Source organism: Coloeus monedula, assembly GCF_965178545.1.
Source record: "Coloeus monedula genome assembly, chromosome: 6".
NCBI lineage: Eukaryota > Metazoa > Chordata > Aves > Passeriformes > Corvidae > Coloeus > Coloeus monedula.
In genome coordinates this window covers 5,512,851-5,538,099 of record NC_138786.1, presented here as the reverse complement: position 1 = coordinate 5,538,099, position 25,249 = coordinate 5,512,851, and the positions used below count along the sequence as shown (strand labels likewise).

At 39.2% G+C, this 25,249-nt stretch overlaps 1 protein-coding gene across 2 annotated transcripts in view; it reads right to left on the bottom strand.

Moving 5' to 3' along the window:
- The window catches only part of ANO3 (anoctamin 3), a gene marked incomplete at both ends in the record, with an annotated part of 192,424 nt that overhangs the window by 121,701 nt on the left and 45,474 nt on the right, over nucleotides 1-25,249 (bottom strand). Inside the window, one exon of one of the 2 annotated variants that reach the window (XM_082283860.1) lies at nucleotides 21,540-21,585. The exons of the other annotated variant lie outside the window; for it this stretch is intronic. Within the exon in view, the coding sequence (XP_082139986.1) occupies nucleotides 21,540-21,585 (46 nt within the window). Of the gene's footprint in view, nucleotides 1-21,539; nucleotides 21,586-25,249 lie in introns of those variants that run through there. 2 annotated transcript variants of the gene reach the window in all.

The window sequence follows — 25,249 nt, the reverse complement described above, 5'->3', positions numbered from 1 at the left end:
TTCAACTGATTTAAAATCTGCTTTTTCTGATACACATAAATGATGGAAATCACCAATTTTTGTCTGAAAATTATTTTATTTAAATTGAAAAAAAAAATCATTTGCTTCTATTTTTAAGTTAAAGAAAAAGAACTTCTAAAGTAAAAACATCAGATAAAAGAAGCCTTCAGTGTGCTGCTACTCTAAAATTTTAAATTCATAAAAGCTTCTCTTTTTGGTAGAAAAAAAATTGGCTGAATGAAAAATCATTTGTACTTCCCCATCTTTTGTGAAACCAGATTGGAAGAAGCAGTGCCAAGAAAGCTCACATTTAAAGAACTGAAATTTTCTAGGAGATCTTCAGTCAGGATCAGAGGACAGAATAGTTACTGAATGCAGATAAGCAGATTTATTTTTGAATGCTTAATAAATAGAATTTCAAAGTAGATGTATGATACTCTCTGAATTCACTGAATCACTGTCATAACAATGGATGTTACACGTGATTTGGAAATTCATTCCATATATTAAATGTTGGATTTATTAAAATCGGATCAAGTGAAATCCTGATCTGACTGAAAAAGAAATACGAAAATAAAATTCTTCTAAAACTCCAGTAAAGTGATGGCTGTTCAATAGAATCACTGCTAACATTAATAATTAAGAACAGTTTGAGTACAAAGTTTTCCTTTTCTTTCAAACATAATTAATAAAATGATAACTACAACTTTTGGTTTAGTCATTAATATTCTCTTAAGTTATTTGAATCCTGGGTGTGATTCACAGACACTAATAGAATAGCTTACTACTGCTTACAGCTTTTAATTAATTATTTTAAAAGATGAACTTAAAAAAAAAAACAAAAAAATATGGCAAGTAAAAAGTTTTGGGGGAAAAGAAAAAAAACCCACAAAACACATTTCTTGTGGAAAAGCTTTAGTATGCAATTTTGCCTTGCATCTAAAGACACCTACATCATCTTGGTTTGCACACCAATGTAAACAACAATGGTAACAGACACGTTTCTCACATCTCTTGGGGCTCATCAGCTGCTTTTGTTCTAGTCCTCTTTAGTACATTCAGTTGCCTTCAACTTTTTCCAAAGCTCTATCTGTAAATGCTGCACATTTCTATACTTCACACCAGGAAGGTTGCCCACTTGCCCTAAGAACTTAGTTTTCTTAAGTACTGAAATCACTGCTAGTCTGATTCCTGACTGACAAATTGTCACACTGATGGAAGAGTCTTCCCTTAGTGTTTTTTCACCCCCACCAAAAAAAACCCAAACCTTTGAAAGGTTGCTTTAGGGAGGGTAACGATTTATTCTCTTTTTTTTTTGCTACTAGTAGGACACATTAGTTGATTATAGGTATTTTATTGAAGGCAACTTTTTAGGCCCAATTCATTCAGTGTGTTGGGTTAAAGGCAAATTAAAATAGCACAGCTACAGTTGGTGATCTGCCCTTCTTTGAGTCATCTATGCCTATAAGATCTTCCAAGTACAGCCAGGATTCCAAATTAGTAGGCATTCAGTATTTGGTGCCTTGAAATGTTTCACAGATGCCCGGTTACCTATTCAAATACTTAATGAGCTTTTGCTTCTCAAGACAAACCACTCCAGCAGCCAAACCATTCACCATTCACACCAACCAACAGAGCCCATGCATACTTCTTTTGAACAGTTTCCTCCTCACTTTGCTGGTGAAACCAACAAAACAATTTAATTGAATTTAATTTAATTTAGAAATTAACGGCAGTGGCTATTTGCTATAATAATTGACATTGCACCATTCAACAGGTTGACTCCCAGTGGTGTAAGCAGAGGAGACCTTGCAGAAACAAAGGCTGATTCCTTCTTGAGCTACTTCAACATGTGTGAAGCTAGGAGGTCATGGGAAGAGATTACTCCTCTCTAGTTGACTCTCCTGCAACCACATCTCAAACAGCATCCAGCTTTGGGGTGTTCCTAATGAGTAACATAGAAAATAAAAACTTTCAGTTCCCCTGAAGCTGCTGAATAGCACTTCAAGACAAATTAGCAAAAAAGATAGAAGGATGCAAAGGTATGCACACAGGATGATAACTATAGCCGGAAACAGTGGAGAAATAGATAAAGAGAACTACAGTGGGTTTTTTGGCAAGTTATGTAACAAAAAGCAATAGCAGATGCCCAAAGAAAAAGTTCAAGGAAAGGTAGCCTGTAATATCGAAGCATTCAGTGAACACAACCACCAGAGATCCCTTTAGAGGACCCTCCAGGGCCATTAAAGGACTTCCAGTAGGAGGCATTTGCATGCAAATCAGTTCTAGGAAAGTGATGTTTATGTATTATCTAGGAGGTACATTATAATGAATATGTATGATTATGATGGATAGATACGTTGTTGTAAAGTCCTGTCACACACATTAGATTAAAGGAGATAGTCTTGTAACATGTCCAGCACTGATAAAGAACGCCTGTTTTATAATGCTTTAAATTGTGTTAGAAAGTTTATTTTCCAGCCGATTTCAGTATCACCTCTGTACAAGACACCTCAACATCCTGAAGGCAGTCCAATGGAGGATGACAAAGATGGTTAAGAAGCTAGAGGGCATGGAACAGGAAGAGCAGCTGGTGAAGCAGCACTTTACCAGAGCAGTCTAAGACACCACTTATCTGCACATCCCCTCTGAAGAAAACTCCACTACCTTAAAAAGGGAGTTAAAGAGAGAAGGGAGAAATACATAGATGCCCAACAAAAAGACACCTGAGAATAGTGAGAAGATGCAATGTAGAAATTTTCAACTGGTCATAAGGGAACAATTCATCTCAGCAAAAGTGCTGAAATACAGGGACGGAGAAGACCATGGAACGGGTTTTCAAAACCTGACTGGATAAGGCCCTGAGCAATCTGACCTAGTTTCAAAGTTGGGCTGATGGAATGGAGTTTTAATCTAGATGCCTCCAGAGACATTTTCTGACCTAATTTCTTATAAAGTTCTGGAAGCTTTCCTCAGAGTAAGAGAGTAAAGAGTTAAGCTAATACAGCAACTACAGCAGAATGAAGACAGAAGATTTTTTATTTATTCATGATGAAGGTTCAAAATATGGGAACAGAAGGGACAATAAGAAGTCAAAAATGGTCAAATATGAATCTCACAAATTCTGCAAACTAGCAGAGAAAAGAAGTAAGAAAATAAAAGATGCAAAGGAACAGAGACATCTTTTTGGCACAACCATACCCACTTTTAAAGAGCCTCCTGAAAGAAACCTTTGCTATCAGATATCCAGCAAATTAATGGTGGCTGTTATTCGAAGTTCCACCTCTCAAACTACAAAGCTTAACTTTCATATCTATGAGATTAATACTGCAAGCTGATAAGGCAGATGATCTCTTTATACTAATAGTGTTTGTAAGGGATATTTTACTGTTCAAGTATCTAATTCTTAATAGTATATATGCAAATTTATTTTTTAAATTAAGCATAAAAAAGTAAAGGTTTTATAGAACTGAAGAAATGGAAATTCTGAGCTGTTTCTCTACAACCTTCGGTTTTCCTAAGTAATCTATTGAGAAGTGCTGGTTTTCCTGCACTTTTTTACTAAAAATGTGGTTTCCATTTCAGACAACTTGGCCATAGACAAATATATGTGACCTCTGCAGTTATAGAAGCATGCAATACTCCAACTGCAACTACTCTCAAAGAAACACCTTCCAAATAGAGCAAGATGGCAATTGTATGCAAAAACCACCTGCTTACCAAGAAATTGCACTTCATGTAGAACAATCAGTTTCCCACCATTACAGACTGAATCTTTGCATGACTTCCTGCAATGAAAAATGCACTATTTGTGGAAAATTTACTTTGTATCTTATATTCATTCAGAACATACAATCACGAGACTGTGAAACAGCTCTGTTCCTTAAGCAATTGTCACATACTTCCTAGTGCCATCCTCAAGACTTCCTTTCTCATGAACTAAAATTGATGCAACTCCTAACCTCCAATACAATTTTATAAAAAATTGACAGAGCAAATTTGCATTAAACTGAGAAAAAAATAAGAAGATAAGAAGATCACAAAACAATAATATTTTATAGAATAACGTCACATATGGTATTTTTGAGTGTTATTTCCTATTCTGAAGAGCACTATTTTTTCCTGCATTGGGAAAAAATATTATTGATGCCATGATGATTTTTTGCCTTTTCTTTTATACCCCTGTTATATCTTTTACAACTCCTGTATTCTTAGTGCTTTTTGCCTACATTCTCGGACTTTTTGTCAAGCTAAGAGACTAAACATTTTAGAAGCTTCATAGTTAGGGATCAGAACGCCTCAGACACCAAGGTCCTCTCCACAACACATTTTGTAAACTAAGATAGAACCATCCAGGGGACGGTTCCTTGGGGAGGGGGGCTCACTCGAGCCTCCCACTGGGGAATCTTTGATAGATATGCTAATTAGTAAGACCTATAATGTTATACCAGATCTTTTGCGGGGTGTGCATTGCAGTGTGCATTGAGGTTCATTTGACCTGGACGTAGTGCACCTAAGGATCCTTATAATAAATACCAATGTAAAATCCCTTTTTCCCTTCTAACTGTGTTTGACTCTTGATCTTAAGACCAAGGAAAGGCATCATTACCATAGATATAACTAGCAGGATTAGATCTTCTGCCCTTTCCCAGTCTCAAGCCTTTCTTCGCCCAGACCTTTCCTCCCTTCAGTTCAGGCTCTTGGATAGGAACCATCAGTATTTCAGTCTCCATATGCTTCTATAATGCAGTGTGATAGAGTATTTACTTATTGGATGCCCAGATTATTAGACTAATTTTTAAAAAAAGGAAAAAAAAAAAACACAGAGGGAAAGAGGGAGATTTTTTTGACTACTATCTTCAGATTTTTTTGACTACTATCGACGAATGGTAATTTTTGGTCAGATTCTTAGGTGTTTTTTATTGTGAAAAATGAAAAATAAAAGCATATTTTACAAATCTGAAGAAAACTGGACCATCAGAGCTAAGTAACTTTAAAATTCACACAATCTGCAGGCAAAACAACACCCTAAAACTATACTGTTCTGTTGACAGATAATAAAGTTTTCTCATCAAATGTATTACTTTGGCTCACTTCTTAGAATACACCAATATGCAGTTATAATCTTATTAGTAACCCTGATACCAATACTTAGGAAAAATAAATTCTAAAAAAAAGCAAATTCTTATTAGTAAGATATAATTAAAAGCTTTTTTCAACACTTACCTCTAGAAGCTCACTTGTCCAGCAACATCCAGAATTACTTGCAGAAAGCTTGCAATAGTAATAAAAGTTCTGATCTGCTACCTGACTAGTTTTAGCAAGTATTAAAAAAAACCCAAAAAAACCCACAGAATTGATAACTCAGTGTCTTGGGGTGACTTTATGATGTGTATCCCATATCGCTGCCCATGCCCAGAAATTAATTTCTGTGCCTTTCTATGCCTCTGAACTGAGCCTGAGAGGGGGAAGGAAAAACTGAGCAAAACTTTCTCAAAGCAATTTGCAGCTTGTTCAAGGTCACACAGAGATAGCAGTTTTTTTCCCCAGCAGCGGCAGGGGAGCAAGGAAGCACCCAGCTTGCTGCTTTCCAGTCAGCTTTTGGCCAGTTGTTTCAGTTTCTTTTTCTCCGGAGAGAGACTGAGAACTTTGTTTTTCCTTCCCTAGAATTCTGGATTTTCTCCCTTTTCTACTGGACTGCTTTCAACCTCAGAGCACATCAGGAGGACTTTCCACCGGGCACAGAGGGCGTGGCCCTGGGCCAAGCCCCAGCTCCAAGGAGACCGGGTTTTTCATCCACAGCGAAAGATTTTATTATTTAGCATTATTTTCCTTTCCCATGTGTTTGTTAAATAAATAGTTTTATCTCCTTCACTTTCCTTCGAGGAAAATTTATTTTTCCTGAACCTGGTGGGGGAGGGGTGTTTGTGCCTTCTCTCAGAGGATATATTTCTAAATTTGGCCAAACCGGAACATTCAGCAATTATTGTGTAGCATAAAATGAAATAATTATTTCATTGTCATCCAATATTTATATCCCATTTTTAGGAAGAAACATTTTGCAGTGACTTAGAAAAGTATAAAATGATATTTCAACAGAATCAGTGAGGAAAACGTTATTTCTACAAAAGATAGATCATGACCAAAAAAAATGAAGACATGGAACATAAGTGAACGGAATGAGAGGGAGGTGTGTTTACAAACTGTGGGCCTGCTGGCAGGTAAAGCCAGATACTGATAGGTGAAAGAAGCAATGGGAGGAACCATAAATTCCATAGGAATTCCACTAATTGACACAGACTGTTGCTCATCCAAGGCCACACTAAATTCCTGGACTTAGAGAAAAAAAACAGAGACACAAAGTAAAACGGGGGCGAGGGGGGGAGCGGGGAATGCACATTAGAAGGGGGGTCTGTAGTAGGTGATTCAGGAAGTCTGTACCTCTCAAGTACCTCAGCCAGTAGGGAAAGAGAGAGGGAAATGCAGCCAGGAAATTAGGATAAAAAGGAGGCTGCATCCTCTAACAATTTGAGAGACCCTATGGGAAATGCCCCATGGCCACCTCTCCCTTTACTCAAATAGAGTTACAGAGCTCCTCTGTCTCCTTTTTGGACATAAACCTCTGACATCGTGGATTAATTTTTCTGACAAAAGCAAAGCAGCATAGGAAAGACACCACATAACCAAAACCACATTAATACACAGTTTCTAGTGGAAACTATATTCAGTAATCACCTAACAATAAGTAAACAAATGAAAATAGCAGCAACAAAATGGAGTGTTGCCCTCCCCTCCAGCCCTTCACCTCCTGAAAACAGTTTATTTCAAATGAAGAGAGAAAAAAGAAGAGGATATTACCCTAATGAAGATAAAAGAGGCTAAAGTAAACCAGAAGTCTAACTAAATGCATTTTCCATGGAAATATACACTTTGAGGATATTCTTGATGAAATCTATGAAATGTTCTGGACAAAGCTGCTGATGTGAATTCAGCTGTCATCATTTCTCTCTGCATAATAATACATAAGTAATGTAACAGTTGTGGTTTGAAGCTAGCATCCTTGTGCTCATTGCTGCTTCCTTTCCCTGAAGTATGGACACATATATCAGACATATAAAATATAAATGGACATTTGGCAGCTTGACAAGCATGCTGGAAATGAACTAAAAATCTCATAACCATGTAGAAATGGGTAATTTAAGGCCCCAGTGTCACACAAAGGATCCCCAGATGAGTGCAGCAGAAGAAACAGCTTCATATATTCAACATATTCACATATGCAAATTTACAAAAAATGTGACCTTCTTTTTAGCCACTTATTGCTTCCCTGTCTCTTCAGAAGCCCATGCAAGGGCTCCAGGAAGCACAAAATAACAGATACTTGTCATACACTACTCCTACCATAGTCTTCTACACAAAATACTGGAAAGTTGAAAAGGAAATTGGAAAGCCTCAGACAGAGTTTAGCACTGGTATAAATGCTTTTCAGAATTAAAGGGATAGTTGTTTTGAAAGCACTTCTCTCTTCATTTTTTTTCCCTAAAAAAGGGAAAGGAAAAAATGCTGAATAGCCAGTTTAATCCATTACTTGATGCCTTGCTTTGCCTTCTTTCCATTCCAGGCTGCAAGAAATTTGAATTCCTTCTGCTTAGGCAGAAAAGACTGACAGGGAATACCTATGATGGCCATAGGTATGAAATTAATAATGTCTAATAGATTATACATGAACTAGATGATGGCACTAGTAGGCCCCTCAGACAACACTCCAGAACCAACATGCCAAAATTCGTCAAAAAGCTGCAAGTGGCAGCCAAGATGGAAAACAGGCCAGCCAGACTGATGAACAGATCCTTGTCACCACAACATGAAAAATAATTTTGCTCTCTAAAGAAAACACTTCACTTAAAGTACAAGCATTTATGAATTCATATTTCAGAATTTTTTTATGCCTGAGATTGAATACAAGTCAATCTCAGGTTTACTTTGAGATTTCCCACAATATAAAGTAATAAAAAGTTGGAGATGCTCCTTTCTGACACCACAAAAAAATAGAAAGTTTTGCTTATTCCCTACCAACACATTATATTTAATTCAAAGTAATATCCTAAAAGGTATTTGTTTCATGCCTCAGATGTGGACAAACCTCTGACAGTCCAGGAGATAAAGATCAGAGTCAAAACTTGGAAGTACTATTCTCACCTTGATAGCCTATTCTCCTTATCCTTTTGGAGCATGGCTAAAGCAATCTTATTAATTCCTCTTCATCCACTATTTACATTTGCTAATGCAATACAGAAGACATCATTTCTTATTCACAGCTAATAAAAGCATAATCCATAAAAGTAAATCCAATCAGAATCTCCAGTACATGCACTGTAATCCTACTGTTATTAGTGAGGGTTTTTGGGGCTTCTGTGCAGACTACATCCACTAGACCTTTATGGCAAAATTTTATTTAAGTTCAAGTATGCTCAAGATAGTTATCAAATCAATCACTGTGAAATATCTTTGAGTCCAACTACACTTCAGGAAGGACAGCAGAAATGAGAACTACTTTTTTATGACAGGTTGTTTTTCCACTCTGTTTTTCCATTTTATTTAGATACTGGATTTCTGAAACAAGAACTTCAAAGTCCTGCATATCCTGACTGTGAATTATTAACAGGAACATGTTTCAGCATCTTTTTACTACTCATTTGTAGGTACAAAAATGCTGTTAGTGAGGATCTTCTTGTTATTTTCTAAGTCCATGAGAGACTTTTCTCTCTCACAGAAGAGGTAGCAGGGAATGTAAACAACCAAGCTGCCTGCAACCTTGGAAAGTCTTGTTTATGGTATAGTAGAAAATATTTTGATAATGGATGTTTTAGGATTTTGGCCAATCATCCCCAAGGGGTGGCTGGTCCTTTGTCCAATTAGACTATGAAGAAAAAAGTCTATAAAAGGTTTGTAAAATAATTAAATAAATGAATCTTGCTGCACAATTCCTGCCTGCTGGATCTCCTCCTCCTCCTCCTTCCTGTGGCTTCGGGACACGGTGATATACCGTAGGAACCAGGCCTGCGGTAATATTCATTCATTAATTCATGCATTCATTCCTCTAGACTATTTTTGTTTCTGAAAGTCCTTCTCCTCCATTTTTTAATGAACTCTGTGTATGAAGGCACTTCACAATAGCAAGAGACATGCACTGGTGCTTGGTGAATGTACAGAATCTGCTTATAATGTAACCACGTTATCTGGAAAATCCTTGCTTTTGCATAATACAAAAATCTTCTGTAGTGGTTGTAAATTGATGATCCTAAAGCATCTTGATTTCTCTCTCCCTGAAGTCATTCCTCCTCTAACACGTCATTTACAGTCTTCAGATACTCTTCTACCCCTACATCCAGTGATATCTCCTGGATGCTTAGGCAGGAACTCTCCAGTCTGTAGAGAGCAGAGAGCTGCTGACAGGGTTCCATAGCTTTTACATCTTTAGTTTGCAGTTGCTTCAATGATACATGCACGAACACACTATCTACCAATGGTCCTCAGGAGACTACATGACTTGTACTGAAGCTTGCAGCTTGCCCAAGTCAAAATTCAGGACCAACTCTGGGTGTAGCCATGATCATATAACAAACACATCTATAAAAGATGGAACTAGGGGCGCCTATTCAGGTCTAAATACATATTTTTAAGAAATTACTGAATTTTCTGGTAAACAGACCTGTTTTTAAAATGGTTTAGGTACTAAGGGTCAACTTTTTAAAAAATTCCAAAACCTTGCAAACAGCATTAGGTACATGACTCCTAGCAATTCCTGTTAGATAGCCAAGTGCTATCAAAAGCCCTGACAGAGCACTCACCTGCACCTTTGAAAAATCTTTTAGAAAATTTGATTGTGTGTCAGGGTCCCTTCCCCCCTGCCATGTAGCCCTGGGAGAGGAGCCCTAGAGGGGAGACATGGGGTTTCCCTAGCCTCAGTCAGCCTCGTTCCCCATTGGTTGGTTTGTGTTCCCTTGCATGGGCAAGGACCCTCTGGTCCCGTGATTGTAACTGTTCCTCGGCAGATCCTCAGTCATGTAGCTGGGAAAATAAACATCTCTGAAACATCTATCAAGAATCGGTCCATATATATTCTTTTCCACTGGCCTCCTTGTTTGATACATCGTGTTACAGAATCCCCACTGTAACAAACGGTGGAGAATTGCGAGCAGAACGATCCCGGATCCCTAAGCGACTGATGTGTGAGTAAAGAAACTCTGGATTCCTCTTCTTGTTTTTGTTTTGCTATTCCATATCTAAACTATGGAGGAACCGTGGAAAGACTCTTGGCTCTCAGAGCCGCATATGGACATTTATCTTAAACTTGAAAAGATTCTTGAACAACGATTTCTAAATTTTAGCTAAATTCAAGCTCAAAAGGAACTGAAACACTTCCTGGCATGATTGTTTAAGAACTTTTTGTATGTTTCTTGGGATTTAATTCTTACCAAAGACTTTTGGAACACGGTTTGGACACAGTTAATTTTTGAGTCAAAATATATGCCAATGGAAGAATATTTTCGTGAATATTATTTAATTACCGAGACTGTTGAGCAATGTCAGCTGTGTCCTGGCAAAGGGAAGCATGCCTCAGAGTCCGTCCGACCCCGGCCACATGGACCTAGCCCTCTCCGAGCAGCAGCGAGGCAGTTCCCGTGCACGGGCGGAGCCACGTGAGCTGCAGTGTCGGCAGTGGAGCGAGGCACGGCGGGAGCGGCGCAACCTGGCGGTGCCCGCCCAGCCCCTCGCAGCGCGTGGTGGAGCGAGCCCCGTGAGCGCCTGACCGAGAGAAGCGGCAGCGCAGCTGAGAGCAGAAGTGGCGGAGCGCAGAGAGCTGAGCAGTGCGGCCCAGCCCAGCCCACACAGCCCTGAATGCGACACCGGGAAGAGCGCACAGGCACGAGCAGCTCCAGCGGCCCCAGCAGCACTAGCGGCCCTGGCAATTCCAACACGGGAGCAAGCAAAAGAGAAAGCAAAAATGCAGCGAGACAGAAAACAGCAGCCACTCAGAAAAAGGAAAAAAATCACCGTAGGTAAAGTTTTAGGAAAAGTAAAATGGTATAATGTTAAACAAAATTATGGTTTTATAACAAGATGTGACAAAGAACTGCTATTAAAAAGAATAACTCTGAAAAATACATCCCAAGCTTGGGAGATGGAGAGGTGGTGGAATTCAAAATTGTACAAGGTAGAAAAGGGTTACAAGCATTGAAGGTCACTGGGCCTGATGGTGTTTCTGTAAAAGGCAGTATATATGCTAAAAATCGTAGTCATGTTAGACAATGTCTCCATTGTAGGCCCCCCCTACAGTCTCCCTTTCCTAATCCCACCGTTCCCTTTTACCCTATATCCTATTACCCCCAGTGTATTCCCAATCCGTTTTTTCCTCCATGGTTTCCCTCACAAAACCATACCTTTGCCAATTGTTTCCCCAAAAATCCCTTTCCAATGCCGAGTGGGGGATTAAAGGGGGAGGGAAGAAATTAAACCCTCTCCTGCCTTAGTTTCCCCACTGCATGCCTGGAGAGTCCTGTCTCCCTTCTGTCAGCCTGAAGATGTTCCGGAGAATCTGTTTGGACATTTAAATACTCAGGAGGGTGGCTTGTTTTGTTTTGAAACCATTCTTGTTATGTTTATCCAGTTGTTTTCAATGTTAAGTTTTAAATCTCTTTTGTTAAAAATAAACAGGTGAAATGTTGGGGTTCCTTCCCCCCTGCCATGTAGCCCTGGGAGAGGAGCCCTAGAGGGGAGACACAGGGTTTCCCTAGCCCCTGGTCAGCCTCATTCCCCATTGGTTGTGTTCCCCTGCGCGGGCAAGGACCCTCAGGTCCCATGACTGTAACTGTTGCTCGGCAGAGCCCGGGCCATGCGGCTGGGGAAATAAACATCTTTGAAACATCTGTCAAGAATCGGTCCATATATATTGCTTTTCCACGGCCCTCCTTGCTTGATATGTGTGTTACAGAATCCCCACTGTAACAATTGTGAACACTTCTAAGTCCCTCAAGTGTGACATTCCTCAGTGGAATTTCAGCTAAATAATTTTGAAAATACAAAAATTTTTCTCTGGAAAAGATCAACATTCAGAGATATACAAATGTTTATTGAATGCTTAATATACATCAAAAGCAAGCTTTTACAATATATAAAAATATAAAAATATATATAATTAAATGTATCAACAAAATGCAAGTTTTCTCCACAAGAGGAATATAAGTCTTCAGTCCTCTTCACTAAGACCATTCAAAATCCAGCAGTACTTTTTGCCATGTTTCAACTCTGTAATACAAACCCAGAACTATTTTCTGTGAGACCAAATGGTAATGCATAGGTCTTGCAGTTTCTTGCACAGGTCACCTGAAAGAACCAGCTTCTGCAGAATATTCAGACATACAGATTTTGCATTTAGATGGTACTGAATTTCTCTTGCCGAAGTGTTTGGCTCTATGCACGCATACATACACCCACAGTACCACCTTCTTCAAAATTTGAACTTTGTCGCTCTAAGTTACTTTGTCCCCTTTCTTTTAGCAAGGGAATTTGGAAGCTGGTCCTGCTGAAATGGCTTTATGTGAAGAGGGCTCTGTTGTGATATCTGGAAATCCCTGGTGTACAGTCCTACTTCAGCATGACCAACTAAGGAGTGCTGCTTACACAGAGAAGCCTGCTCATTATGCTTAAGTCTGCTTTCACCAACTGGTATTGTTTTATCTATCTACTTACCCACCCACTTACCATTTCCAGATATCTTCATCAATACACACCTATCTGTATCTGGGGTTTTTTAATTTTTTGTGCATGTGTTTTAAAAATTCCTCCCTATGATCTCTCAACTCATTCAAAAATGCTGGAAACTCTTAGGATTGCCTGCTTCTCCCAATATTTTCTCTGTTTGATCCCCTCTTCTTTTTTGCTGCTACTTTCTCATACTATTAAGTTACTTTTAAAGTAACCACACCAAAAAGGAAGCTAAAGGACTGTCTTGGAGGTTAGGATTTTTTCTTTTTTTTTTTTTTTTTTCTTTTCTTTCTCTCAGGGAATTTTCTCCCATTTGTTGCCTAAGAGACAAAGAATGTGGCTGGGAGAAGGAGGAGGGGGAAGGGTGCAGTTGGCTACCCTCCTAGCTGGGGGGCTTTCTCTTGGGAAGTGCAGAGATACCAGGAGATTTTGGCTGCGGGGTGAGAGGCCTGGGCTCAGCTCCTTGCTCTCTCTCGCTCTTGGGACTGGAGGGGAACAGTCAAGTTGTTGCTACCACAGCTAGAATTTGCTACCACCACAGGGTCCAGCCCTTTACTGCTTCTCATACTATGGGTGAGCCTTTGCTTCTAAGAGTGGCCGTTGAACTGGAACCTTTTTTCAACACCTGATCTCACTGCAAAGGACCCCCACCATCTATTCAGGTGCCTCAGGGGAAAACCCAGGACCCTGACCTCCAACGCCCTCCAAAGGGAGCGTCTCCCAGCTGCTTGTAGGAGCCTGGCTGCTGCTGCCCAGCCCCACTGTTTTCTGCTGCTGCTTCAGGTTTCTCAGTACACTTCAACCCAACACTCCCTGCCTGCCAGGACACCCCTTGGTTTCTGATAAGGCTGCAGAGTTTCTGCTACATTTTTTTGCCACACCAGGTGTGCCTGCCTCTGCCATTCCAGCTGCTGCTCTGAGGTTCCTGCCACAGCCCATTTTGCCATCTGGAGGGGCACCGGGACCAGCTGCCCCTGTGGGTTTGTAGATGAAGCCCCTTTCCTATCTCTCCCGCCAGCCTGCCCACCATCACCCACTTACAGAGAGACAGCCGAGCTTGCGCCACAGCGCCCCCTGCAGGCGCGGGGGAATCATCGCTCCCACCCTGCCCGGCCGGGAGCCACCAGCGCCCCTGCCGGCTGTGAGCAGAACTGCACCCAAGGGGAAAGGGCCTGACAGCCGACAGAAGGTTGTTACTGGGCTTCTGGTTTTGTTTGCTGTTGCTGCCAGTGGTATTGTTTGTTTGTCTTGTTATACATATATATATATGCACTAGTAAAGAACTCTTATTCCTTTTCCCATATCTTTGCCTGAAAGCCCTGTAATTTCAAAGTTATAGTAATTTAGGGGGAAGGGGGTCACATTTTCCATTCCAAGGGAGGTTCCCGCCTTCCTTGGCAGACACCTGTCCTTTAAACCAGGACAGACAACAAATGAGCCCACAGCTATAAAAAGACTTTGTCCTCCGACAAAAAAAAAAAAAGTATTAATTAAAAGCACTAACTAGTGCTATTATTTGTGTATTGAATCAGAAAGATAACAGAATGCAAATATTATTTACATTAGACCTTTTGGATTATAAAGACATACTATTGATGAAGCTACTAAACAAATAAACAGTAAGGAGTAAGGAAATTCTTGAGCAAGAGTAATTCTACTGAATCCGACAAGCAGAGAATAGAATATGACAGTTCAAACATATTCTAACTCCAGAGCTTGCCATCATCACAGGAGCTATCTGGAGCATACGTGACTAGCTACAACTCTTGCACAACTGTGATGTACTTATAAATTTTTCAATGCAGATTTGAGCAAACTCTAAATTCCTTTGTTTGTGCATCCTTCTTGTGGTAGGGGGCTACACAGGAATCCAGTAAGAACAACAGACAAGAAGCAACAAAACATGTATGGCTTTGTCCTATGTTGTTACTAAAGAAATCAATGAAAACCATATGGCAATTTGTTGTTCAAAAGGGATTTCTGCAGATACTCCTCAACCTACACTTCCTTTTCCTGAGTTACAGATGGAATCTACTTCAGCATGCTTTCACAGTACCTTTTTTCCCCCCTCAGAAGACCCTACCTTTAAGCAGATCAAACCATTACATGATAGATGTTGCTATTTGCCTGATGTGTGAATATTAGACATGGTGCAAAAGGACAACTTAAGGTACCAGTTTCTTCAAAACCTCATTTAAATACTCATATGTACTGTGAATGAAACCGTGACCTCACCAGTCAGACAAATGAACAATTCCTCCCTTAAGTAACTGCATTGGCTAAAAGCCCTCACAAGCCAGATGATAATCCAAATTGAGGCAGGCTCAGAATCTCTTTCTGAGAAAACAATGATGAATTTGTATTCATTGTAGCTCAGAGTTGTTAAAATATATTGCTGTACACTGCAGTTTGGTTTTGAGTCACACCTGTCTCTGATAAATAATCTACTGTAACATATGCTGTAGAATATATAGAACTGACCTAATTCCAGAACAAGTTTGGTAAAGATTTGTAACCTGGGTAACCACATGTATAATGTTTTCTGCAAACCTCATTGCACGTTTGACTCAAGACAACACAGACACTCTCTTCAGCTTAGACAGGCCAAAGAGAAAGCAAGTAATCTTCATGTTGCTCAGCAGACTTGTGAATTTAGCATAGCTACCTTCTGCTATCACACTATGTCTAAAATATGGATGGCTATTTTTTTTCATTAATTTCCCAGTACTACCTAGCCATCTGCATTAACTGTAATGCAAGGCTCTTGGTACTATTAGCTAAGACAATGTTTCAATTTCTCATAGCTGTTAGAACTTTAAAATACCTCTAATCAAAAAATACGTTGACTAGTGCTGATTTTGCTGCAAGACTTTACAACAAAAACTGATATATTCAAAATACTACTACAACAGAACATAAACTGGCAGGGCTGTTTAATTTATCATACTCATTTATCAGATTTCAAAAATGACAAAAAGCAGAATAAATAAATCAAAATATGAAGGCAGATAAGGAACCTGCAATTTTGTGGTGATACCCAATGAAATATAACTGATGAGGGTTCTAGAGAAAATGAGTGGTGGCGAGGGTTGCCTATTTTCATAGGTCCTTATTCAGGAAATTTTGAAAAGCTGTGGAATAGGTACAAGGCTTGTCCATAGATACTACTATATCAAGCTATACTTAAATCAGAATGTAGGAAGTTAATGCCTAGACATCTAATCACAGCATTATCATCTGTATCCAGATAGAGTTAAGCGACATCTCAAAATTTTCTGATATCCTTGGCTTTCTCATTTAAAATACTCATTCAGGGAAAAAAAAAGAATTATATTTGACTCATTTCCACAGCACTCATACACCTGCGTAATGTAAGGTTTAATATGTCATATTTAATGGTTTTTTCCAAAAAGCTCTACATTTTTTTGAAGTTACAACCCCCAGCAACACAATCTGGAATAAAAAGACATATTATGGGCCCTTCAAAGGTGTCTGAGTGAAAAAGATGGAGTGCATCCTAGGTTGAACAGTTGCATCAGGCAAAAGAAGTAAGAGCAAATATTAAACATTGAATCTTGCTTATCAGAGCCCTGAAAGAACATTTTAAGTAACACTGTTTAAATATGATATTGTTTTAAGGGACTGTATTAATAGCTGCACTGCTCTCAGCCTTCAGAGTCAAGATGAGGATGGCTTTGAAATTTTCTGTATATGTTAGTGCTCCTTGGAATGAAAATTGAAGAGCTAAGCCCAAATAAGTTGCTTTATTCACACTGACATGAAAACTTGGCCTTTCTGCTTTGGACAACAGTAGCGAAGGGTCACATTCTCTCATTACTTGTATGACAGAATTCCATCTTCTAGTAATTTCAGCAGAATCTTCAGATTATTAAGCTTGCTAGGTTCACTCATGCCACAGAAGCACCAAACATCTTTGGAGAATTCTCCATGAGATTCTTAATCACAAATCCAAGTTCCCGAATACTGAAAACTCTGGAGCAATATAAAAATGTGATGTTTACAAATTCTCATTTAAATTCACAAGAAATGCAAATCAATTTCACAAGTTGTTTTAGAATGCAGGTCATTAAGATCTTAAAATCAGAGTAAAGCAACCATACCAGCAAGCTCTACTCTACAACAGTGGTTCTCAAAGTAGCTCAAAGTGATTTAACAAAGAAGTTAATAAAGCAACAAGCTCCCCTGTGAAGGCAGAGCTATTGGAGATTCTCAAGCCAATCCTCAATCCCTCTAAACCACACTACAACTTCAAGTGGATAATATACAAAATGAATCAAAATATTTGGAAAAAATGAGAATTGGAATACATGTAGAAATACATATTTTATAGAGAGCCCTGATTTCTTCAGAAGTCTCAATTCAAGCTATTCCAAGGTAAATCCCTTGAGAGGCTAAATCAGTACTGTCAAAGACTTAATGGATATTGAAGTTGATTAACACCTTCCTGCCTCACTGAACCAGGAAACATTGAACTCCTTGACAAGAAACATGAGAAGCACCTCAAGTTACCCACTGGATTTCAATCTGCAGTCCACATTCTTAAATCTCATACACCAATACGAAAACAACTAAATTTTAAAGCACAAACATGTTTTCTTTTTCCTTTTCTTATGAGGGAACTGAATTCCCTCATAAAAAAGCTTTGATAGGGGTATTAAAAAAACAACACTAGTTAATAAAAGCACCCAGCAAAGTATGCAGGAAAATTCAGTCTGTGTATCAGGACAAAAGTCCTAGATGTTTAAAATTTTAAGCATAGTAGTTGCCTTGATCAGCACCCTAAACACAGGTTTATTCAAACCCAACCAAGTATCTGTTACAAGAGCCTCTTGCAAATTCGACTGCCTTTCCTTCTGAAGAATATAAGTTTTCAGTAGAGTTCCCTAATAAAACAAACAATTGCTTAGCACCTGTCTCGCACCTATTACGGAAAACACAAAATCTACCATAAGGCTGTGATATATTTTTATGTCCTGCATTTAAAAGATTGCGATTCCTAACTAGCTATCTTTCCCTGGAATTACTAAACTACAAAATACCTGCAGAGATTATCTTTGTTCTTATCAACATTATCTTATTTCTCCTGTATGAATAACTACTAATTACTTACCAGTTTTAAACAAACCTGTATATTAAAGTTTGAAGAAGAAGATTATTCTTTGTAAAGGATGGTTGGGAAGAATCTAGTAAATAATAAACATTTATTTCCCTTTCCTCTGACATAATTCCTCAGAGGCCATAGGTTGCATCACCTTTTGGAAAAGTAAAAACTATAAAGGTATATATTTAATAATATGGTTTTTATCTGAGAATATTACTGAGGGAAATAATTTAAGAAAATCAGTTTCTGCCAAAGCAGAGGTTAAAAATAGCCAGAAAATACTATATAAATGGCTAAACAGATCTAACACACTGCTGTGCAGAGACACAGATTAGTCTACCTCTAGGACACTGCTCTTCTCAATAGACATTATCTTTGGATACAAGTAGAAGACCAAGAATTGTGGGGATGAAGAAGAATGAGATTCATTTTTTCAACCCTTTCTGTGTCTTTTTATAAAACTATGTTGAGCTCTGCTGTAAGTTTTGAAACTGAGGGTTTCACTCTGCATACCAATTTGAACAAAGAGCAAGACAAAAGGATGGCAGCAGCCTCCTACCCTGAACACCTCCTCACTCTGTCAACAAGGGAAAGATAAATTAAAGAAAAACAACACCTAAATTCTAAACAGTAACAAATCCTTGGGATATAAATAGGGGTTTTTTTTCTTTCTTCTCTCCTTCGTGCTGAAGGCTCCCAGACACCCAAGAGACCGGAGAACTCAGTCTTCTTATTCCTCCAAACCTTGTAAAAACAGCTTTGGTACTGAAACCACAACTTCTCAGCTAGAACAAGTGCTCAGAGTAGGTAAGGGGAAAAAAATGCTCTCTACCCCATTCTGCCTCCCATTTTAAAAGTTACTCCTCTTTAGCAAGTGAGTTTGAGTATTATGTTACCTGGCAAAAGCTAGGTTTTGTTTCTGAAGAGTTTAAAAGTATTTTCTATTTGTTTTCTGGAACTATGAGATTTGCTGATATATATTTTTCCTATATGACTGAGAATCCACGTAAAAATAATGCCTTTTCAATCCCCCCCAAAGAAATGAAGCTTGGTCTTTAAGCAAGTGAAGCATACAAGACACAGCTGTGATGGGCAGTTGGCCATTTCATGAAGTACCACTGATTCTGTAAAAAACAGGAAATTTAGGGCACTATTTTGTGAGCAGCTAGAAAACAAACATTTAGTCAAAATCTCAGCAACAGTAAGTTAGAAATTGCAGTAACCAAATACTAAATTTTAAATAAAGAGTGATACAAAGTACTAAATTAAAAGAAAAAAGACACAATGTTTTTTGCTTCTGAGATCGGTGCCTATGAACTTCAGAGTACCAGATGCTCAGCTTCTTCTAAATATCTCATGATAAAATGATGAATTCTTGATTATGATTTATGTTTGCTTAGTTTTGCTATAGCCTTTTGATCAAGATTACATGCTGTCCTCCCCCATTCCTAAAAGCTTTAGGCTGAGAAAAACAGAGGCTGAACTCAGGTACATTTTGTACATATCACACTGCATTTGAGAAGTTTGGGAAAGTGATACTCATGTTAGTCAGTAATATACAGGTTACATAGCTCCATAAGAGCATCCTCTCTTTTCCAAAGCCTGATGACTGGCAAGGTACCTTAATCAGGATTTCTTCAGGAATAAGGAGATGAGAACAAAAATCTTCCTCTCAAAAAGTAACTGGCAAAGCTCATTTAGTTATTACAAAGTTTTATGACTTGTGCAAACACAGAGTTTCATCAGTCATAAGGCAAAGAACCTGAACATAGTTCAAGTTGAACTGGAACACTGAAAGTTAGTTTTGGAGTAGGTTTTTTAAAGATTATTACAGAACAGCTGCATTTTTTCTGAAGGGCCATGACAATGATTCTGGAGCTTGCTAACCATTGTTGTAATGTAAGAAATATTTTCTGATTAAAAAGTAAGGACTAACACTGTGGCTCCAAGTCATCTAATGCTTTTATAAATGTAGACTTGACAGTTGAAAAAATATGTTTTTATACTAATTAATCACCTTTGAACCTGACTAAACTAGACTTTTTACGGTCTGAGACAGCACCACTCATTACTGCACACAAGACTGGCATTAAATGCAAAACCTCTAGAACAAAGAAGTAAATTTATTATGGGATTACCAGAATAGAATAAGTGCTTTGAATTATTTATTTTCAACTAACCAGTCAAAGAGAAGAACTTGAATGAGGCAGAATCCAGTAACCTCATGATTTATGTATAAAGAATACCATTTCCTATCATAATTTATGGCATGCTATAAGAATAAAAAAAAAAGTTTGTTAATGACTGAAAGAGAACAAAGTGAGAGAAATCTTGGTTCACCTAATCCACCAAAGTAGAATTAGAGAGATAAAACATAGTAAAAATACTGGTTCCATGACCAAGAAAAAATAAATAAAGTTCATTGAGGGAATTTTCTTTTTTCTAACATGAACACAATACAGGTTTTATAGTGATTGAAAGGAATGAGGGACTCGTCTTTACAAACAAGCTGTGGGCCTGCTGAAAGATAAAACTAGTACTGAGAGATAAAAGAAACAATGGGAAGGATTCCACTGACTGATGAATGGAAAGAAAGAGATTTGTCTTTACAAATAAATGGGGGGGGGGGGGGGGGGGGGGGGGAAGGGTGGTTATACATTAGAAGGGAGTCTTCGGTATTAGGTGTTTCAGGAAGTCTGTACCTCTCAAGTACCTCCGCCAATAGGGAAAGAGAGAGGGAAATGCAGCCAGGAAATTACAATAAATAGGAGGCTGCACCCTCCAAAAGTTTGAGAGATCCCAGGGGAATGCCCCATGGCATTTATTTGAATAAAGTAACAGGACTCCTCTGTCTCCTTTTGGGACATAAACCTCTGGTGTTTGTGGATTAATTTTCCAGACATGATAGTAATCACAACTGGAAATTTACCTTTATATTTGCTGACCAGTAAAGAGCTTCTGTTTGGCAATTAAAATCCCAGACAAACAAACAAGCCAATACATAGTTTGAACCTAAGTTGTATCTGCACTTAAAACACCAGCTAATATTACAATCACGCAATTACAACTAATATTCTTCCTCTACTTTTGTATTTGGATAACGGGATTTTATGAAGACTAAAAGCTGAAACAAACCTAGTAACAATTGCAGTGAACTCTAGAGGGTCAACGACCCGTCGGTATCACGCATATAGGCATCTCTAGATTCACCTGTACAACAGTTGAGAACCAAAGCAGCACTGCCTTTCAGGAAAAAAACTTGGGCGGGGGGGGGGGCCGACGTGGGGTCAAGGCCGGACCGGGGGCCTGCGGCCCTCAGTAGCTGGGGCGCGGAATGGTCTGTGGCGCGGCTCGGCCCACCTCACGCCACCGGGCGTCCATGCTGCAGCCGCATTATTTGACACCCGGTAAAGCATCCAATAGCATCAGTGCGCCTCCAGAGCAGGACCCGGGCTACAGCCCGCACGCGAACACCCACAGGCACGAGTGTACACACGGACATAGGACGCACCTGGCACGCACGGGGCGATACTGCATGGAAATCGCGGCGAGACCCGTGTGCCCCCCCCCCTCCCTGCGCACCTGCAAAGCGGGCAGCTGCGCGGGGCCTCCCGACGACCGCCGTGGGGACAGCGGGGTTCGTACTTACCTTTCTGCTGCCGAAAGGACTGGATGGAGCCCGAATGGTGAACCATCCTGGCGGAGAGCAGCCTCCGAACTGCCAGCCCGCCGGCTGCGGCGGCGAGGGGCGGGAACCCAGCGGTGCGGCGCGGCGCGGCCCGGCCCGGCCCGGCCCGGCCTGCCGCGCAGTGGAGGCCGAGGGAATGGCGCCAGCAGCGCCTGATGGGGAGAGGAGAGGCGGTAACGCCGGGCCCGAGGTGGCGAGGGACGGGTGCGGAGCCGGTGGCTGTCCCTCCGCCCGCACCCCGGGGAAGGGAACTGTGTCAGCAGGAATCGGCGGGAAAGTGTGTGTGGGCTCCGCTGAGGGAGAGCGCCGGCCCCAGCCCAGTTACCATCTTGGCTGTGCTATTCCTACTGCCTTCCTTGTTTCCCTTCAGAAGACATGAGGTTTTCCTATTGAGGTGAAGGGCAGCGAAGTAAAAATTGCACCTCCTTTATGCAGTAATAGCTGCATTTAAATCTCAGCGTTGTGAGTTAAGTTTGTATTACATCTCCTCCATCCCTTTCTCACACCATGTCCCTGAGTTGCATCACCAGCTTTTTTGGTTTCTATGTATTCTATAAAACTTAGAGTCTCAACCTTACTGGAGATAATTTTTTTACAAGAAGACACTAAATTGCACATTCAAGCCTGATGTGGCCCATTTCTATGCTATATGTATTACAATTTCCCTTTTCTCTAGAGTGTATGCCATGTGGCTCCTTCCAGACAACAGAAGATTCAAACTTAAAAGGTTTTTATTTCTTTCCTTGTTGCTCTCTGCTCACATTATTCTCTCTGGATGCTAAGTTTTGTGATAGCATCATTCAATTCCTGTAGAATGTTTTGGGGTTAATTTTTAAATTTTTTTTCCTACCACAATAATCTGGAGATTTGGTCCTCCTAAGTTCATTCACTCAAATATTCTAACCTGTATCTAGCAATATCTATATTCTCTTCTCCATTTAGGGATACAAACATTGTTTACTCATCAGAAATTAATTCAACCACTTAACTAGCACAGGTTACAGCATTCCTTCAAAGTTTGGGGCTCCATTTGTGGGCGATATGTACAACAGATTTCCTCTGACAGTAAAGGCAGAACTTCCCCATAGCTGACTGGGGCTTGTAGTGTACAATCTGCGAAAAAAATTACATAATCGCCACCCCTTACTAAAGGCCAGTCTGTACTATAAAGTTGTACTACTTTTTCTATATCAGTGTAGTTAAGAAACCAAGATGGATACACACTTTTTATTTTAGTTTCAGAATGTTTTTTCCACTACGAAAACATTTTCAACAACCATATATAAACCAAAACATCCATGCATGGGCTCTTATAGAAAGGTGGGCAAAATAAAAATTGCATCCTAACTGGTGAGGTACTCCCCAGCACTTTTTTTAGAGTATAACAGATAACTGCTCTTACACAACACGCAGCTGACACATCCAATTGACACCATAAGGGGAAAAAATAAACTTACCTCCTCAGGATAGCTCACCACATTTTGGGTTGATTTGGAACATTTGCAGAAGGTTTGTTGTTAGTTTAAGAAAAGATGCAGAAGCTATAATGTTGTGTATCTTACTCATTTGTTGGTCTCCGATGCCTCTCTGCACACTGAAGGTAATAGATGAGACATTCCTCTGCACTCCTGCAATTTCAGAAAACCTGCTAGGAACAGCTTTTTCCTGCTGAGATACAGCACTATAGGTGCTCTTTGTCAGAAGAGATTAGGAAATAAGATTTGGTCTTGTTTCATCATAATACATCTAGTCTTGTGAAAATCTTTATTATTTGAGATCTGTAAAACTTTCAAATTATAAGACCAGGAGGACTGAGTTGTTTTGCCACTAGAACAGGCTATGAGAAAGTCATGCTTTAAATTAATTTTTGTACTTCCACGGTGCTTTTCAGAAAGTCAGATGAAATAGAACCCTAAATTAAAACCTAATTCACCTGTGTTGTTTCTTATGCCAGTTATTTCCTTAAGAAATATAGCCACCTCAAAAGTTAACTACAGCCAGTGTTAACTATTGCCCAGAAAGAAAATGAAACTTACTCCAAAAGAAACTCATGAGGTTCAGCAAGTGCAAAATACTGCACCTGAAAAATCCCCATACGTCAATTCAGACTGAGCAGCAGCTCTAGTAGAAAGTACCTGAACATTATGGGAAGCACTAGCTTGAACACCAGCCAACTGTGCACTTGCATCACTAATAAAGAAACCTTAGGAGAAATACAGCCAGCTAATCAAAGTGTTATTAATCCCTTTTACTTGGCATGACTGTAGCTGTACCTGCAATTTTGTGTCTAGCTTTCCCACTTCACACCCACTCAATTCAGGAAAGGTGTTAGAAAATTGGAAAAGGTCCATAAAATGCTACTCAGGAAGGTCAGGGGTCTACAATAAATAAACTGTGAGAAGTGGAATAAACTAGTTTAATTTAATATGAAAAATAATCTAAGGTGTTCCAGGAGCCTACAACTACTTGGAAATCACTTGCAAAGATTACAGTACTAAACTCTTTATAGTGCTAAATGATCTCGTTGGTGACAATAGCCACACATGATGGCATGGGAGGTTCAGATTGAGCACTAATAACAAGTTTTTACAGCATTGGTAGTACATCATCAGAACATGTAACCCAAAAAGAGGTGAAATATCTGTCCTTGAAGGTTTTCAAAATATGCCTTGACAAAGCTGTGTCTGACCCAGTCTGGTGACGGCAATGGTAAAGCTTCAGGAGGTTGGAACTGCAATGGTTATAATAAAGGATGTAATAAAAATAAAATGCAAGGGAGTTGGAACCAGATTTATTCAAAACAGGAGGTAGACACACAATTTCAAATTTTAATTAAAATAAACCATAAAGTTAATTTTTCATATCTACAGTGAAGGATTTTGTTGAATATATGTTTATGCAGCTTTTCAAAGCACAAAATAGCAAGATGATATTAAATGTCCTTTCTCAAACATAGTAATTTCTAAAATTCTTGTACAATTTCTAATCAATTTGCAAGAAAATTTTTGATTCTTTAGTATAAAATGTTGTCTGGATAAGAGCATTAAATGTTTACAGCAGCACCCAAAATTATTTATTTTGCTATCAATTTTTATGTAATACATTTAAATAGTATGAAAAATCAGTGTTTACAGAATTGTTGAGTCCACCTGTCAAGGAGTTCTATAGTACTTAAAGCTCTGCAATGCAAAATTAATCTTGTTCAATATTTGCAATGAAGTTGTTTCCAAATTTTTTGATCTTACTGAAAACAGGGAGAAATTTGCCATAGACACTAGCACAATGATTATCTCTCATGAAGCTGTCAGTCACTATGGAGAAGGTCTAGAAAGCAGATTTTGGAGCATGCTAAAGTGTGTAGTAGATGAACTAAAAAACTGAAGAACATATCTATAAAGATTTTACCTTGTGTTGCTAAGACACAAACTCTTAAAATCTCACTGATTTCCATATTTTAGTATTTCATTTCTATGGTAATTTAAGAGACATTTGCTCTTGGTATAGATAGAATTTTCTTATATCCGTGAAACTGACTGTGTTTTCTGACTGATATAAAGTGTTTGGGACTCAATTCTGTAGCTCACTGCAATTGCATGCTTACTTTCAAGCTTATAGATTACTTTTATAGATTTATGTTTGCATCCTGATCTTTTCCCTGAATGGAGTTAGTT